This window comes from Syngnathus leptorhynchus, chromosome 13 (assembly GCF_054491065.1).
Source record: "Syngnathus leptorhynchus isolate UIUO chromosome 13, UIUO_Slep, whole genome shotgun sequence".
In the NCBI taxonomy this organism is placed as follows: domain Eukaryota; kingdom Metazoa; phylum Chordata; class Actinopteri; order Syngnathiformes; family Syngnathidae; genus Syngnathus; species Syngnathus leptorhynchus.
Window position 1 is genome coordinate 5,099,481 of NC_141207.1, and position 17,021 is coordinate 5,116,501.

Here is a 17,021-nt window from a genome sequence, read left to right on the forward strand (position 1 = left end):
GGAAGTGATGGCAAGTCTAAAAAGCGCTGTCTCTGTAAATGACATGTTACAAATCATTTCATGGAAAATGTGGAAAAACAGCTGGTTGTGGGAAATTGGTGTTCCATTCGACGGATGAGTGTTAAAAATATTCAGGTCAAACTGAGAACAACTTCTCCATGATGTTTCTTACGCATAGGACATGAGCATGCTAGTATGTGGAAATTCCCTTTTCATGCAGCATCCTGGCTCAGACAAGAGAACCTTTAAATGAAGACTTATAATTAGAACAGTTTTGAATTCTGTGTGAAATTTCTAAATGGTTTGGCTTAAATACATCCTACATTTATTTGGTTAGATCTTGTGAGAGCAGGATTTAATAAAAAGGGGTCAATCGCATTTGACGCAGAGACTATCATTTTTATTCGTCCCTTGATGCTTTCCCGGAGATAAAGGCGAGCCATTCCAGGAAGGAGCGAGGTGATGAAGTCACACACAAACACCGTCCGTGTGGGCTTTATCGATGATAGTGACACATCCTACAGACGAGCTGGTAATAAATGAAACGTTACGAACTCAACTCTCTGACCATTATTTACACTTACGTCTTTTTTATATGTATCAATGTAGCAATATTGCTTAACTAGTCCAGAAACACAATATTAATCATATTGTTAAATAACACCTCTCAAAGGATGCGTGTTTTTCCGTGTGAATTTCCCCACCATCGGCCATGAACGAAGCAGCCAGAGGTCCATGCCTCCATGATTGTGTGGGATGAAAGACAGCTTCATAGAGAATAAGACATGAAGGGAGGCCATTAGTCGACGGGCTTCAGACCAGAAGAAGGGGGAGGATGTGACTTAATGGACACCTTTGGTTCCTGGTAGCCTGTCTCAGCGTCTTCCTCCTCGTAGGAGGAATTAAAGGCAATAATTGAAAATAGCTCTGAGTATGATGCAGTGCAGTGCCGCAAAAATAACATCATGTGACTTTGATGAGGACAAACGTTACAGGAAGGATGAATAATGTTTGCCACAAGTTTTCCCATCATCACTTCAATTATATATAAATTGTGATGTAGCAACCCTGCCTTCAAGCCCCTATATATCAACTGTCACATAATTGCCGCAATAATATTCAATCACATCTTAGGCCGAGCGATGTGGCCGAAAGCGACCCAACTGTCGCGCAGTGGCAACGCGAGCTTTAAACAAAATGTAATTCCTGTGTACAAAGTGATATCAATCTGGCCACCACCAAGCTAGTAAATACTAAATATAAAGTCAATATTAATTTTTACAAGAATGTTTATTTATATTTATAAATTTACATGTCGGCGGTTGAAAAAGTGATGTGTGAGGAGTCTTTGTATTATTGAAATATAACTACAGTGGGCAGGCCATTCGACTTCTATATGCGCCACCTCAGCTTTTAAAAATGAACCAATTTTTCTGCAATGAGTTGCTATAAATTCAACCCCTGGTGTGCAGCTGAGTGTATTTTTTTTTTTTTTTCACAACTGTCCAGTCACTTGGTGTGCGGCGAGCCTTCATTTCCGACGCCCGCCCTTAGTCTACACCACTTCAATCTTCAACCACAATAATAAATGCATTGCTAAATCAATATTTCTCAGACAGCCTACCGGTAAACCTAAACTGAACATTTTTATCTTTGTAAAGGAAGAATTTGTGGGTGTACCTAATGCGCAAGCAAATGTGTGTTTAAGGGAAACTAAAGTGGGAAATCACATTTGCTCAAAAGGGGAAGAGCTGAGCTTAGCCTGGGAAAAAAAAAAAATCTATAAACTGACATCTGAGCAGAAGAAGGGGGGGAAAGGGGATGCTTTGAAATAAGCCAAGCAGAACCAGAATATGTGATGGACAATTTCATCACAAAAGCGTTGAAAAGAAGCTTTTGAGCGTTAACTCCTTTGTGATTGGCCTTCTCGATGAGACTAATTGCAGGGTGATTGCGAGGCTGTCAGATTGAAAGTGAGCGGGCTTTCAATGGAGCACAAACCCTCCCATTTCAATTCTATCAATATTGGTTTTCTTCTATTGCTTCTCTCTTTTCTTTCTTTCCAGTCTGTCTCTTTATCTCTTTCACCTTTGTGACCCGCACACCGAACACAGATCAACATCTTGTTTACTTGTAGATGCTTTTGACAATCCTTTTTCCCATTTCTGTAATATACAGCTGCCGGCAATGGGAGCCCAACGAAGGTCAACCTCTGGTAGTCATATGCTCAAGGTCACCTTTGCTTCCAACACCTCAGTACAAAGCCTGTGTGCTTAAATGAAAGTGCAGAGGTGTGTGTGTGTTACTACCTCTGTGTGTTGCATAGAGCGCGGCGAAGGTGACCACAAAGAAGGTGGTGGAATATTTGCCAGCATTCACCAGGTGGGGGAAGGCTCTCTTGGTGTCTCTGTAACGCCTCAGGCACTGGATGAAACGCAGCCAGGCGGGCAGACACTGGATGATGGCGCGCAGGCCGTACGAGTAGCTGTGGCACATGAAACTACTCGACTCTGCCAGGGTAAATAAAATGAATTCAATGTTGTACTATTTTCGTAGACTGCATTAAAGATGTGTTAGATGTTAAGATAGAATGAGGCACCGCTCGTTCTGGGCAACAGGCCCTTGCTGTTGGTCCACTGCAGCTCAAAGATGTAGAAGCAGACGAGATACTCCAGGTCCATCAAGACCACCACCAGCGAGTTAAGTTGGTCGGCCAGCCAGAAATCCGCAAACTCGACTCGGTGAAACGGGGCGGTGAACACCCGGAACTGGAAATGAGAAGGGAAAGACGTCAGTGACAGCTTCAGATATGTACTCGCCGGACGCTTCATTAGGTACACCTTCACAGTATCCAAATAAAAGAGCTGAATGGGGGAAAAAAAACGTCCGTTTTAAAGATGATGTATTTACCAACATATTTATTATTCTAGTTGTGATACAATGCTGTGATAGCGAGACGGTTTTAATTGCTTTGTTTAACTACTTCTGGGATATATTGTATGATTGTCATCCTATTGCTGGGAGCTAAACGGCAATTTGGGACAGTCAACAATGAATCAGCGCATAATTGTTTGTTGTTAAGAGTGTGCTAAGCAGTTAACAACCGCACTTAATGGTTTTGTAGCACGCACATGGCAGAATGCTTCATTAGCACGCCACAGGACACGCAGAATGAGGATGAAATGGTGTCAGATAATCAGGTAGTTTCTGTACTGGGTCGAAATTATTATTGAATGTCGGGTCCAAGTGGTGAGTGTATTTGCGACATGGCTTTAGCCTGAGGAGCATTATTAAACCTTTTGTAAAATGTTTCAACCCGCCATTCACTTCAACCCTCAAGCCACATATGACATTTAGTTGTAACTCTCCATTTCCCATGCAGTGTACAACCTCAAAACAAACACAATCAATATGCACACACACACAGTGGAAATGTCAAAGAATACATAAGCAATATAACCTGTCAATCACAGCGTGTATTGATCGAGACAACGCAAGGCTGTAAGGCTGCCGGCTCATCGCTTCAGCAAACAATAATAATCTAGTTGAAGTTTGTCCTCGAATGAAATGTTTGTACTTTGCCTCATCTTGGACGCATTCACACCTGGCTTAGATGGACGCACTCTAACGTTTGTTTGCGTGAATAGTATCTAATAATACTCCATGGCATGCACATCTCAAAGGTCCTCAAATGATGTGTTAATTAGTATGATCGTGCGTAACCAATTGAGATTGTAGATAGTTCGGAAGACCGCAGGGAGACTTGATGTAAAGGACAAGGATATGACAAGGGGTGAGGAGAGGGAGAAGCAGAGAGGTGGGAGGGAGAGGAGGAGCTCAGCGATTCAGCATACTGATGGATCTATGCTGGTAATGATTGCACAGTCACAGCGTCCACCTCCCCTGGGATCAGAATGCATTCTATTATCCCTCAGTACACACACACACACATGAAGATAAAACACACACACACACAGGCACACTGTGGCCATGTAGCCCAGCTCAGACAAAGAGCAAAGCAAGACAGAAGGGTTTTGTTAACATAAGATTCGAGATACGTGTCTGAGATGTACACAGTATTCATCTTTGTGACAGACACACACGCACACACACACGCGAGAAAAAAAAACTCAAGAAAAAATGCCACGGAGGACTGAGTGTCATGTTTGTTGTAATTCAAACCTTCCAATATAAAAAAATAAAACACATCAAGGAAAAAAAAAATCAATCTTTGTTAAATGGAGGGAGGTGAAGGTCTACTGACCAGCAGTTTGAGCAGCCAGAACCGTGACTTGTAGTAGCATGTCTTGAAGGGGTTGATGAGGAAGAGCAGCATGAAGCCGTACAGGACGAGGGGGTAGATTTGCATGGGGAAGTAGAGGTATTCCGAGTAGAGACACGACAAGATGCTGAGACACCATAACACGCCCAGGAACCCAGCGATCTTCAAAACAAAACAAAAACAACACAAATAATGATTAATTACGAGACAGAATACTTCCCTTAACTGGACGTGTCTCCATCTAACCTCAAAGAGGTGCTGGTGTGAGAGGTTGTTGCGAGGATTGATCTCAAAGATGAGCACGTGGTTGACTCCAGCCTGCCTCCAACCGTACGTGTTAATGCCCAGCAGGAACAGGAATTGGATCAAGAGAAACCCGCCCCGGTAGATTCGCACCAGAGGCCACACATTCACATAGCGGATGAACACTGCACCTGGATCAACGTACAAAACAACAAGTTGAGGGAAGGCCTTATCAAGTTTTGGACATTAAAAATCAAGGTCAGAAAATTTTACCTGTTAGGACAAAGGCGACAGCGAGGATAATGAAGATGCCACAGTAAAGACCCACACGGAAGGTCGTCCAGGCCAAAGCAGGCTGAGGCAACACAGATCAACATTATAATACTTCAATACTTGTTTGGGAATGCTTCCTAGCATGATTAGGTTTTTACGATTCATTGTCACGAATGTCGAAAAGGCCATTCTGACCTGAGCGGCCCCCAGCGGAGGAACACGTAACCTCTTCATCGCCCGCTGACGATCTCCCCCCTCCAGCTCTGTGGTCACCAACGTCTGGATGCACAAACAGGCATTAAAGATTCCAGACATGTTTTTGCCATGTTTTCAAACAATGTGTATTTGCGCACTTCAGTCTCGGTGATGAGCTGTGTGATCTTCTTGCAGGTGTAGAATGGGGCCACCTCAACGTGAGCCACACGCCAGTCGGCCCCGCGAGAGGTATCCAGAATCTTGTCATGTTTCTTCAGGATCTTACGGAAACCGGTGAAGTTTAAATTCTGTGGACACCAAAAAAAATAAAAAAGACACTCGAGAATATTGTTTTAAACCCATGGATTCATTTTACAGCAAGCTGTCCAGGTTCTGAGGCGGCAAAGCAGCCCCAGACAACATTTAGTTGCCTCCATCACTTTGACAGGTACTATTTAAATGATTCCTTCTACAATCTGGTGTGACCATTGAAAGTGAACTGTATTTTTCTTCAAGTGTGCTGACATTGATACCTGGTAGTTCTGCAGCAGGATGAGGCTCAGGTAGAACTCACTAAAGGCAAGCTTTAGATCCTTGATGTTGTGGTGTTTGCATCGCTCCTCCTGCGACAGGTGGAACACGGTCTTGCGTTTACGCAGACCGGGCGGAGCGTTGCTTTCGCGCTGGGCGTCCAGAGAAGACTGCAGCTCATTCTGCAAGGTGGCAAAGCGGCGCTGGGCTTCCGCAAGCTTTTCTGCAAAGAGGGAAGACAAATCAAGGTGTTAGAGGCTGACAGTATTTCAGTCAGGCTACAATACTGGATGGATTGATGAAAAAAGGACAATAGTATGAGAGAAAAAGTAAATCAGTGATCTTGATGTACTACAAACTTCTGCTTTTATAATAAAGTAAGCATGAAAAAAAAAATCCTTCTATATATCCTGTCTGCGTTCAGCCTATCTGTTCCAGGAAGCTGGAGTGCGGGGACTATTAGTCTACACTGAACCGATATGTGAGAGGAATCATTATGTGGGTCAGAGGTAGGTTAGCGCATGCAGACGGAGAGATAAACGAGGTGAATCCTACGGGGTGGGGATAATAAATGATATTGAATCAACTACCCTATGCATTTAGACTAATGTAAATCCATCCATCCATTTTCTGTACCGCTTTTATGATTATGATCGTTATTATTAATCATACTAATACTACAATTAATAACACCAAAAGGAGCAGAACAATGTCCATTGACTTGAAGCAAAAATGTTTATTTCTTAACATTTTAGATGAGGTTTGATTGTGTGCGGCACATGCTGGCATTGCGTATTATCTGATCCTTTTGTCACACTCTACATTTCAAGTTACTGGCTTATGCTTGGACAGTAATGATGGGATGTGTGGAGTCAGCACCAGCATGTGACGGTAGGAAGAAGCGTGAGAAAGGCAAAGTCGATGCTGTGATGTGCTGTGGGAAAGTAGAATTCACAACAGCTGACCATGCAGGGATGGGTTAAAAGAACCTAAACAAACAGGAGGAAATGAATTCGCTTTCCACAATGGAAATTTATCATGGAAGACAAAAAATAAAGTCTCAAAATAGACAGTATTTCCTTTGCAGTATTTTCGGCCAGTTGTGCATGTTACAGGCGTGGATTTGAGCGCAGTAAGGTGCAAAAGCTTAAAAGAGGTCACAACCCCTTTCACAGAGGCGAGAACGTTATGTGAAGTCAGCGCACAATTTATCTCCATGGCTCCACTGCTGACACCTAACTGGAATCAGATAAAGTAGCTCTGACTTTTCAATTCAACTGTGCTGAGAGGAAACCGTCACAGCATTCAATCAAAACAAAAGAAAGCAAACTGTCGTCCATCAAAACAAATATGCCCTTTGAGAAAAAAAAAACATTTTCTTGATACGATATAGGGTGACCTTGCATATGTATTCATTCATCTGTGAATAATCTCCTGATGTGGGAACTTCAGTTGAGTAAATCAACCTTATCCTCTTGATGACCTGCAGAGTCTACAAAAGTCTCTAGAGGGAACACCGTGCGTCCTCCTACCCAGCTCAGGTTCATTTACAAAAGTCCAGCTACCAGAATATATTACGGCCGATGTCTCACATGACAGCGTGCCCCCCGAAATACTCACTAGTCTGGACGAGCTCATCAGAATATTCAGGACCCGGGTAAACATGTGGTGCTTTACAAATATATTCAACAAGCTTGATGAAGTATTTTAATGTAGACTCACATTCTAGCATTTTGAATAGTAAAGTCACATTTACAGGTTCATGACCAAATTTATTGGAGCAGAGGTCACTGTGTAAATTACCTGAATAAAAAGTGTTGATTTTCAACAGCTCCTTCTCGCAGGTCTGGAAAAATCTCTCTTCAAATTTAGCGTAGTACCTCTTCACGGTGTCCTCATCTGTGACTGGAAGGTAAAAAGAAAAAAAAATGTTAATTAGCTCTGTTCACTGTTACACAATATTTTTTTTTTAAAGGCAATTGTTTTTTTTTTTATAAATGTCTTCTCTAATTCATTTTAACCTACTAATCAATTTTTTTTCAAGAGGCATGTAAAATGAAGGCTGGGTTGAAAAGTACTCTCCAGGAGAAGCTTTCCACAGGATAATTTGGCGGCAGCATTCGATCTGATGATAATGTCACCTCATAAACACTTGCCTCATAAACATCGGCTATAATAAAGAAAGAAGAAAGAAAGAGTGGCTTTCTATTTTACAGAGTAATAAGCAAGACATGCCCCGGGCAGGAGACCGTCAATACCCCTGCATGCACCCAAACAACTCACACGGAAAACCTGATGAAAACATCTAAAACCAAACAACGTCTGGACAAAGTTTTACAGGGGGAAAAAAAAACCCAATTACATTCCGCCTTCAATCCTGCAAAATAAGCTACACGCTACAAGAACAAACACTCCATTACAGAAGGTCAAATCTAATAGGAAAGGGAAAAGGAAGTTCACGCAGCAGCTGTAATACAAATGAACCTTTCCCCTGTTATGAGCTGTATTCTTGGAGAGAGAAAGTGGCGGTCATTAGTGGGATGAGAAGAAATGTAAAACAGAACGAAGAATGAAGAAGCAGCGAGATGAACCGTGACGATAGAGACCAGATACCGGCTAACGGTTAGCAGCTCGGTGCGAACCTGAGCCACGACGATAGACAAAGCGAAATTAGAATGATTTCTGATGGTGTTAAAATTGCGCATTATTAATTTGAAAGTGTGCACGCAACACTCGGTCATATCAGCACCAGCATCAACAATTCCACTCGCTGACCTTTTTGCCCATCTGATGGGCCTGATGAATTACTGAGTAGCTGGCGGAGTCAATATGCCACAACGGAATGACTAATGGGCCCAACACGCTATTTTGCATTAGGCTTCATTTGCGTTGCCATTTCAAAGTTTTGACTGAAGGTTTCTTCTGCTAATTGGCACTTAGGAGGAACGGCCATTAAGCACTCAAATTCAGATGAAGTAAAAAAAAAAAAAAAAAAGTAGTACAGCAGCAAAGATAATTGTTGTGTTTAAATTGATAAGCAGGGATGCCTTGCAATGAGATGATGATTTATTTTCTATATTGCTTATCTTGGTCGTCAGTAACCTTAAAATAAATTTATATTAAATTTACAGATTGTCACAAACTGCCCATTTATTAATTACAAATATTGTATATGTTCTAATGGATTGCAGAAGGTACATTACTTCCTGCGATGACATCATCTTTATGTTCATTAAACAGGCACAGATTTCACACTGAGTGTACGAGAACATTAAATCAACATTAACACATTTTATGGCTCCTATTTTTTTGTTTGGCGGTGTGCCGCGAGATTTTTGAATGTCATAGGGTTGTCTTGACTCAATAAAGGTTGGGAAAGACTGCTTTAGTTCAACCTTCAAAACTGCTGAATTGATTTCTAAGGAAAGGCCAAGTGGCCTTTGCTCCTGCAGACTTGCAGAATAATAAGAACACATGACCTGACATTTAATAACAGAATGTTACAGTTGGCGACATATATTTATATTTGTTCATATTTTGGGAGGAATTTATAAATTTCCTACCACCATGCGACATAAAAGCTATCTAAGCGTGAGTGAAGAAATGGAGGATGAAAGCTTCATCCCTCTGTTCCCCTGCTGACCCAGGACACACAGTGTTTGCCAGGTGTGTGTGTGCGCACGTGTACATTTGACTTCAGTCTCAAACTCACGTGACTTGAAAGAACAAAAGACGCCCGTCGTCTTTGAATCCCGCACGCCAGTCCTCGGTTACGGTCTTGCAAGATAGCCTGAGCACGCATGAGCATCACTTCATTACATCGCCTCCGCTGGGCTCCGGTAAATCCGATGAAAGCCAATCAGCTAAATTTTCCAAATTCGTGCAGTGATTATACTGCGCTTTAATTGAATCGACCGAGTGTTTCGTGTAAATGTCACGGCTTCTATTTCGGCTGCGCACCATGGCTCCTTATTAAAGCTCGTCGGGCTAGATGAGAGATTTATTTCAACATCCTACACCGGATGGAGGCAGACAGTTTGGATGATAGTGAATCTATTCTGAAACAAATACAATAAAATGTAATAAGAACCAACATATTACCAAATAATCTAATGGGCAGAGATATAAAGGTGCATCTCATTACATTGGAATATAGTTCATTTATATCTGTAGTTTGATTATAAAAGTGAAACTCAGTTTACTCATCTATAATCCAAAGTTATTATATAGGAAAATATGTCTATTTTGTTTGACTGATGCAACATTTAACACTATTGTGAAAAGAGGACTTCTCCGTCCTCTCCACTAGCCATCGTTGAAATGCTCTATGCACTCCTGAATTCCGTGGCATTTGTTTCCCTGGTGTGTGTGTGTCACACAACGATGATAGAGCGCCTCAGAGGGGAACGATAATGGTTGTGTCCCTCAAAGGCTTTATTGTGACGTACGTCTTTGCCTGCTCGCCGTGTGTATTGAAATTAAGCACACACACACACATACACTCTGTATGATGGCCGCAATGCGTTCATGTATGTTTGTGTGACATAGCCCTAAATCTGGATCAACAATCCCCAGATTAATAACAGAACGATTACTGTTCTATGACAGCCCCCCCCCCCCCCCTGCATAAAACAACACTTATTCTTTAAGCAGAATTTACAATTGCTGCAGCCGCATGTTATGGTGATGATATTTACAAAAACAGATAAAGTACATTATATATTATTACAAATTACATTCAAGAAGGCATTTTAAAGAAACAAATTTTATTTTAGGTTTTTGCTTTTGTTTTTAATAATAATAATAAAAATAATAATAGTGATGCATTTTTATTTTTCAATACCAAAACATGAGACTGTACCTAAATTATGTCGATTTGTATTGTTTATAGAAAGTTGAATTGCAGCATGAAGGCAGATGCACAGACAAAGAATTGTGCTGGTAGCCATAAAGAAAAAAATAACTCTTGACTTGACCTACAGTATTCCCAAAGCGATCCAGTCGTAGACGGCATCGGCCTCCCCTTCCAGCCCCCTCGCTCGCTCACCCCGTCTTGTGTAGATTGTATAAATAAATGATGAGATAGCTTCCCCTGAACCAAACTGCCCCCCACACTACCCACGAAAAAAAAAAAAAAACACTTTATCCCCAGGTTCTTATATTTCCATACAGGAATTCTGTCACATGACTCTAGCAAATAAATCCTTAATGGAGATACGAACCTCACATTAGTAATATGATTTACTCGCATATCTTTAGCACATTTTGAACGTGGAAAATGAGAAAAAATACCATTTAGATTATATAATAGATTTCTTCCACTTGCCATTATTTATTTGCCATTAGCAGCATTTTTTGCTAAATTTATTTTCCACCTCACATAAATGAAAATATTTGGTGTTTAATATTTTAGATACCTTTTGTCATTTTATGATGGGTGGGCAATCTCAGTCCTGCAAAAATAAACGGCCGCACAAGGCATGCACGATTGCACGCGCATACAAATTGTATGTCTCACCTCCATTTACTGCATTTTATGACATCTCACTATTCCCTGATAGGAATCCCGCCCTGTCGCCAAGAAGCCCATTCCATTATCATTGCCATGGCTAATCTCTAGCCTCCCTGCACACGCACAAGCAAAAGATAAACAGTGCTATAACAAAGAGCAGGACAGATTTATCTCTAGTCTAATATTAACCTACTAAGTGCATAATACATGAAAATATATTTAACTTCGCTTCCTCCATTGCCGGGCATAGAGGAAGAAACAAACACAACACAGCCGTATTCTTTCATCTCATCTCATCTTTTTTTTTTTTTTTTTAAACCAGGAACTCCTGTTCGGCCCTGCAGCCACAATTAAATCTCCCAATCACGTCTGTGGTGCAGGCCAGAGGAACATTAGGAATGCACACTCACAAGCAGACGGGTAAGACCGCAGGCAGGCCGCGTCCCCCGGTTCTTCTTATTGTGTACGGGTTTTTTTTATAGCAGACTGCAAGCTCAGCAGGTCCCAAATATCAAGCGGCAAAGAGGAGAGCATACACTTATCAAGCTGTTGTTATGGTCGAACGGTTAAGGCGACGAACAGAGTGGAGATCACCGGCCCACTTCACAATCTTATTCCTATTATCTTTACAAAAATAATTGAGAGTCTCTATGGTGAATTTGCCTTTGATTGCGCGGCTATACCTAATGTTAAGTCCACTTGAGGTATTTGCGCAGTATATATGCGAGTGAGTCTGCTGCCACAATATGGCGGAACAGATCTCAGGAGGCCACATAGCAGGTTGTTCTCAGCTAATTATGCATCGGTTCACCGAGTTGGAAAAATGACGCTTATAGGAAAGGAAATCAGATTACTCAATTAGAGGAAATGTACAGGAACAAATAGAGCTGAGCTGGGATATGATGAAGGAGGTCAGTCTCCGGGTCGAGAGAGCAAGGTGCAGCTTCAGGGTGTCCACAAATTTTTTTGTGTGAAAATTTTACAGAAATATAAATTAAACATTCAATCCAATACAAATTTACAATATTATCTTTTGGTGTCTTTGGCATCTATCTGCTTTTTGTCACACATGATCCACTTTGCCGCCTCCTCTTTCCACTTCCTCTCTCAACTCTCCTGGTGCTTCCGCTTCAACGAGGTTGTTAAAATGAACCACAAGCGACCAAGTGGAAGCGATCAGGTCGCTGCCCTCGATCCACTGCAGTCACACGGAAAATAACAGGAGCCCGTCGATGCCGCCGGGCCGCAGATGATATCGTCAAGGTCACCTGACTCCAGTTCACTTGAATTGCTACAGCAACGTTTCAAGAATTTACCAATATTTCTCTACTGTACTGTAGCTGCAACTTCTATCGAATGCGCAACGCCTTGTGGCGTCCATTAAAAAAATGTGTGAACAAGTACACAAGAGACGAGACGAGGCCGTGCTGTTGATTTTGCACAGGCTTGCATCATCTCTATTTGCTCCGATCATCACTCTAAACGCTGTTGATATGCTAAGAATCATTTTGAAACAAAGAGAGTGGCTACGGCCTTTGATGAATGGAAAAAGGATATTAACTGTCTGGTTAAAAAAAAAAAAAAGGGGGCCTCATTGAACACTGGAGTAGACTTAATGAAAAGGCTACACTGGCCCCTCTACTAGCATGAAATTTATGAATGTGATAAAAGAAAACAAATAGAACACAAATAGTCTCAGAAAAGTCTGTCCTTGCTAACCTTTGGAATGAAATGAATATTTAAGGGAAATGAATGTGTTGAAGAAAATTGGCTCTTCAAGCAAGGAGAAAATCACAAATGCACCTTGCTGCTTTTTGACGGACACAACAGACAACCCCCTGGTAGGAAGAAAATTGCAGCGCACCATTTTCGGCAAAAACGATTGTGTACGTGTGAGTGTCCTTTCCTCTTTTTAGCAGGCTGGTTGGCTGGGAGTGACATTGTCATTATCGACACCCACCGACCCCCCCTCTCGCTCGCCTGGATCCCGTAGCCATTAGCAACCAACTACGGGAGTTGGCCCGGCCACTGCGGCAGCCAATCGCTGCCACATCGCTGAGTGGCTGTGCGCTCGCATGGCAATGAGCAGGTGTCCCCGCCCGCGTTTGTCTGGACACGACGCTTTGATCAAAACATGATTGAATGTGTTTTTTGCTGATTACGGCATCAGATGCGGGCTCACTGATAAAGGCTGCGAGATTCAATCAAATCGCGGCGGTGACAAAACAACAGCGTGAAACGTGACACTTGTGATAGCAGACATGCTGAGCACAAAAACTGCAGACCGGCCGGAAAAAAGCGGTCAGCGCGGAGTAATCAATAGCCGTTGATTAAGCCTGCTCAACGTATTGCATGGCAAGCAATGGCGCTTTTCTGTGTGCCTGTAAATCAATATTCAGCTTTCTGATTGGGCCTGTGTGTGTGTTCGACAGTCCCTGAATATCACACGTCCCTTCAAAATCACTATAGCGACCGACTGAACTATTTTGATGAGGTAGCCGGAACTCAACAACAATGTGGCAATGCATTGGAGTATTTTCTTTTACCATAATTGTAAAATAAAATTAAAAAAACAGCACATGAGCCTTCGGTGGGGATTTAGAAAACGAAATCCACCTCCTAATACCACCACCATCATATGACGTTGCATTTATAGAAGAAAACAGATAAACAGCACTGAGTGTGACAAGTCAATTATGCTAATTAGGTTTTCCATTATTCCATGTGATGGTGCCCATATGCATTCAGGAACACCTAGGGGAAAGTGTGCGAGTGTCTCCATCCATCCAGCCCTGTATGTGTAATACATCACATCTAATAGCTACATTACAGGCGAGTGGGTGAATTTAATCAGGTCTGTAATAAACGCATGGTGGACTGATGGAGAAGTGTCCCACGGGAGTCACACCCCTCAAAGCACCACAGACCGGTACAACCTGTCACCTAACACGCCCCCTTCCCCACCTCATCCCGTATCGTATCTCATCTGTCATTAACGGGAGAAACCTTGTTCTAATCCCCTCTCGTGTCCCAGAGACCAATCCACATATGGTCACACTTGGCGGACATGGGACCTCCCCCCCGAAAACTGTCTACTCTTTGTCACCTGTCCCCCACTAGGGCTTGGGAGGGGTACTTTGGGACTGAGCAGCAGATGATGGATATGACAAAGAGGGCCCTTCTGGCGGCTTGTATAACCTCGGCAAAGCTGATGTGTTATTCATTACGCTAGGCTGGAAATGTCCTTTAAGGACCCTAAATTGTCACACTGCTGAGCTCCGTATAAACGACTTTATTGTGATGGATGAGGGCGGGCTCTGCTTGTCAACAGGTATCAGCCTCCAGGGGGAGTTGCACACCAGTATGCATGGTATTGTGACGGAATGCACCATAAAGAGAATTTACGAATCATCCACTGTTAGAAAACCGAGCCAAAACCAATAAACCTTACACAGTATGTAGACCGAAATGGTCAAAATTCTAAGGTGTAATTGGAGTCGGGCATACAGACTCCCCTGACCGCTGGGAACGTAATGTTTTGCCCTTTAAAACAAGAATTACAACCTCCACCAAGGCTGACAGAGAAGGTTATGTTTGTGCTGGCCATATCAACACATCAAATCTTCTGAGTCATTGTTGTGATCACCATCTCCAAAATTGTACACCAAGGCAAGTTTGCTTGTCGTTAAATATACGGCTGTTGTTATTTTGGGGGGGTCTTGTAAGACACTTCCTTGTTTTGGGTTACTGCTGTGTATAAGATCTAATGTTACGACTTAAAAAAATTCAATTGGTTTAATTTTATATTTTAGTAACTATTATTTGAATGTTGATCAAAAAATTTATACAGCTTTCACTTGAGTGTTTTTGTTTTTTTTACACAAATAAAAATGTTATGACTTCAAAATAACCTGGTAGTCATCTTTATCTGCTGTTGAATGTTATGACAAACTGTTAGTCTGGCCAATGGCAGCGCTAACAGTACCCTGAGGGGTCTGCTCTGTTAATGTTTCACATGGCAAAAGACACTGCCGACTCACACGGGGTCATTGCTGGGGCACCCTTGTACGTGTAAACCTCAACTTAAGTGTGCCACCTTGACAGAGCGTATAAAACTGTTGCTTTCGGACAAAAGTTTAAGGCCAACGCTGCCAGAAAGTCAGTTTGAGGAATTACACTCAAACACAAAAAGCCATCGTATGTTTCTGCCTGTGAACATTGTGGAGCCAACTCGCTCCTAATGTCATCTGGCTGAGCAAACAGAGGGCAGTGACGGTGCAAAATTCCTGAGTTGGCAATCAGGCTTAGGGAAAAGTGATTACAGCTGAAAAGATTGTGGCCTGAAGGCCTGCTGAAGGTGGATTGAAGCCAGAAAGCAGAAAAGAAAAAGGTGTATACACCATTTGAAGGGTAGGTCCTGTAGAATTCAATTGTGTCCTGTCACAGAAGGATCCTTCAATTATTTCTCAACTAATTAAACCGAAAAAAATTCACCTATTTCCTACAACATTATTATGTTGCATTTTGTACATTTTTGAGAGATCGACACACATAGGTCTTCCTTGCGCCTGTTTGTCCAAACTCCATTATTTAGATGGAAGTTGATGCAATATTCAGGTCAATTTTATGCATCCGTAAATGCACACAGCTCAAACAAAGGACAAAACAATGTTGTGGAAAAAAACAAGGTTAGGGAGCAAAATGAAAATAACATACATGTTATGGGAAAAAAAACAAAAGTTAATACTTTATCTGAAAGTTAATACTTTGTAACAATTGAGGACAAAGTATTTTCTATAGAATATGAAAAGTGGAACCAGAGTGTTTAGTCTGCAGAAAAAAATAAAACCACTTTGCTTTGACATGATTTACATAATTGCAGCACTTATCACGCCATTACCGGGAATGAGCGGTGCCACGCCTCGTGAGAGAAAAAAAAAAAAGCCAGTTGTCAAGGTAACCGAGCGAGGGTTCAGCAGGTGCGTGTCACCGGCCTTGAGAGATAATCATGGCGGGAAGAATAGGTGCAGGCGGAGGAGTCGTCGTGAAACGGTTGATGGGAAATCATTCTCATTAGTTTGAAGGACAGGTGGAGTCACATGACTCAGAGAAAATTACAAACAAAAAAAAAGTGAAAAGGATGTCGTAATTTAACCAGGGTCCGGTTGAGGTGAACCGCATTTGTTTACGTTCTTCTGGCTACTCAATTGCCAGCTGAGAGCATCAAGTTTAACAACTTAATCAATTTTTGCTTCCGCAGGACATTATAAATCTGTCTTCTCCCTGTTTTCTATCCTCATTTCACATCGACGTTGTTTCTTCTATCATCTCGGCAAAACAGACAATGCTGGGAAAATTGTCCCACCATAATGTGAAGTCCTAAACTTACCCCAAAAAAAGAAAAAAATAGCAGGCGATGTGCTTGGCAAGAAGTCTGAAGTGCAGCCCGACCATGCGTCATGGAAGAAGGAAGCGTCAAGCCAAACAAAAGTTCCGTGTCTATTATTACTTGAGTTGAGGCCTGTACAGCGGGGTGAAAAAGCCATAAAATATGACATTATGTGGGCCACATTCAAGAATTTCACCAAAAAAAAATCACGATAGCTTGTTTGTGAATTCCCTGTAAAGACCCAAGGGATATCTTACAATGCAAATGCATTCACTGAAAAAAAAAAAAAAGGAAACACTTTGAACAAGCAGAGCACTTACACTGCCCGTCACTTTGCCAAGGCCACTGAGCGATAGCCGTATCCACGGCAACCGGTAAGCATCAGCATCTATTGCCATCCCTCATCAACCAATCCCAAGCAATCGTCTCCTACCTTAGCCAGACAAGATAAGATGTTTTTATCACAGTGACCATCTGAATGCGCATCTGCACACCTCCTTAGTTTACTTTCCCGACTGCAACTTCAATTCCGTCGATGTTATGAGATACTGAGAGCTTATTTCTGAACCATTAAACTTAATTTCATGAATTCTATG

At 42.0% G+C, this 17,021-nt stretch overlaps 1 protein-coding gene across 1 annotated transcript in view; it reads right to left on the bottom strand.

The window, feature by feature from the left end:
* Positions 1-17,021, bottom strand: part of xpr1a (xenotropic and polytropic retrovirus receptor 1a) — a 35,710-nt gene that overhangs the window by 4,689 nt on the left and 14,000 nt on the right. The window contains exons 3-11 of the mRNA XM_085928529.1: positions 7,328-7,429; positions 5,527-5,747; positions 5,152-5,301; positions 4,994-5,077; positions 4,799-4,880; positions 4,529-4,716; positions 4,265-4,444; positions 2,600-2,768; positions 2,310-2,510 (exon numbers count right to left, since the gene is read on the bottom strand). Coding sequence (XP_085784655.1) covers positions 2,310-2,510; positions 2,600-2,768; positions 4,265-4,444; positions 4,529-4,716; positions 4,799-4,880; positions 4,994-5,077; positions 5,152-5,301; positions 5,527-5,747; positions 7,328-7,429 — 1,377 coding nt within the window. The remainder of the gene's footprint in view (positions 1-2,309; positions 2,511-2,599; positions 2,769-4,264; positions 4,445-4,528; positions 4,717-4,798; positions 4,881-4,993; positions 5,078-5,151; positions 5,302-5,526; positions 5,748-7,327; positions 7,430-17,021) is intronic.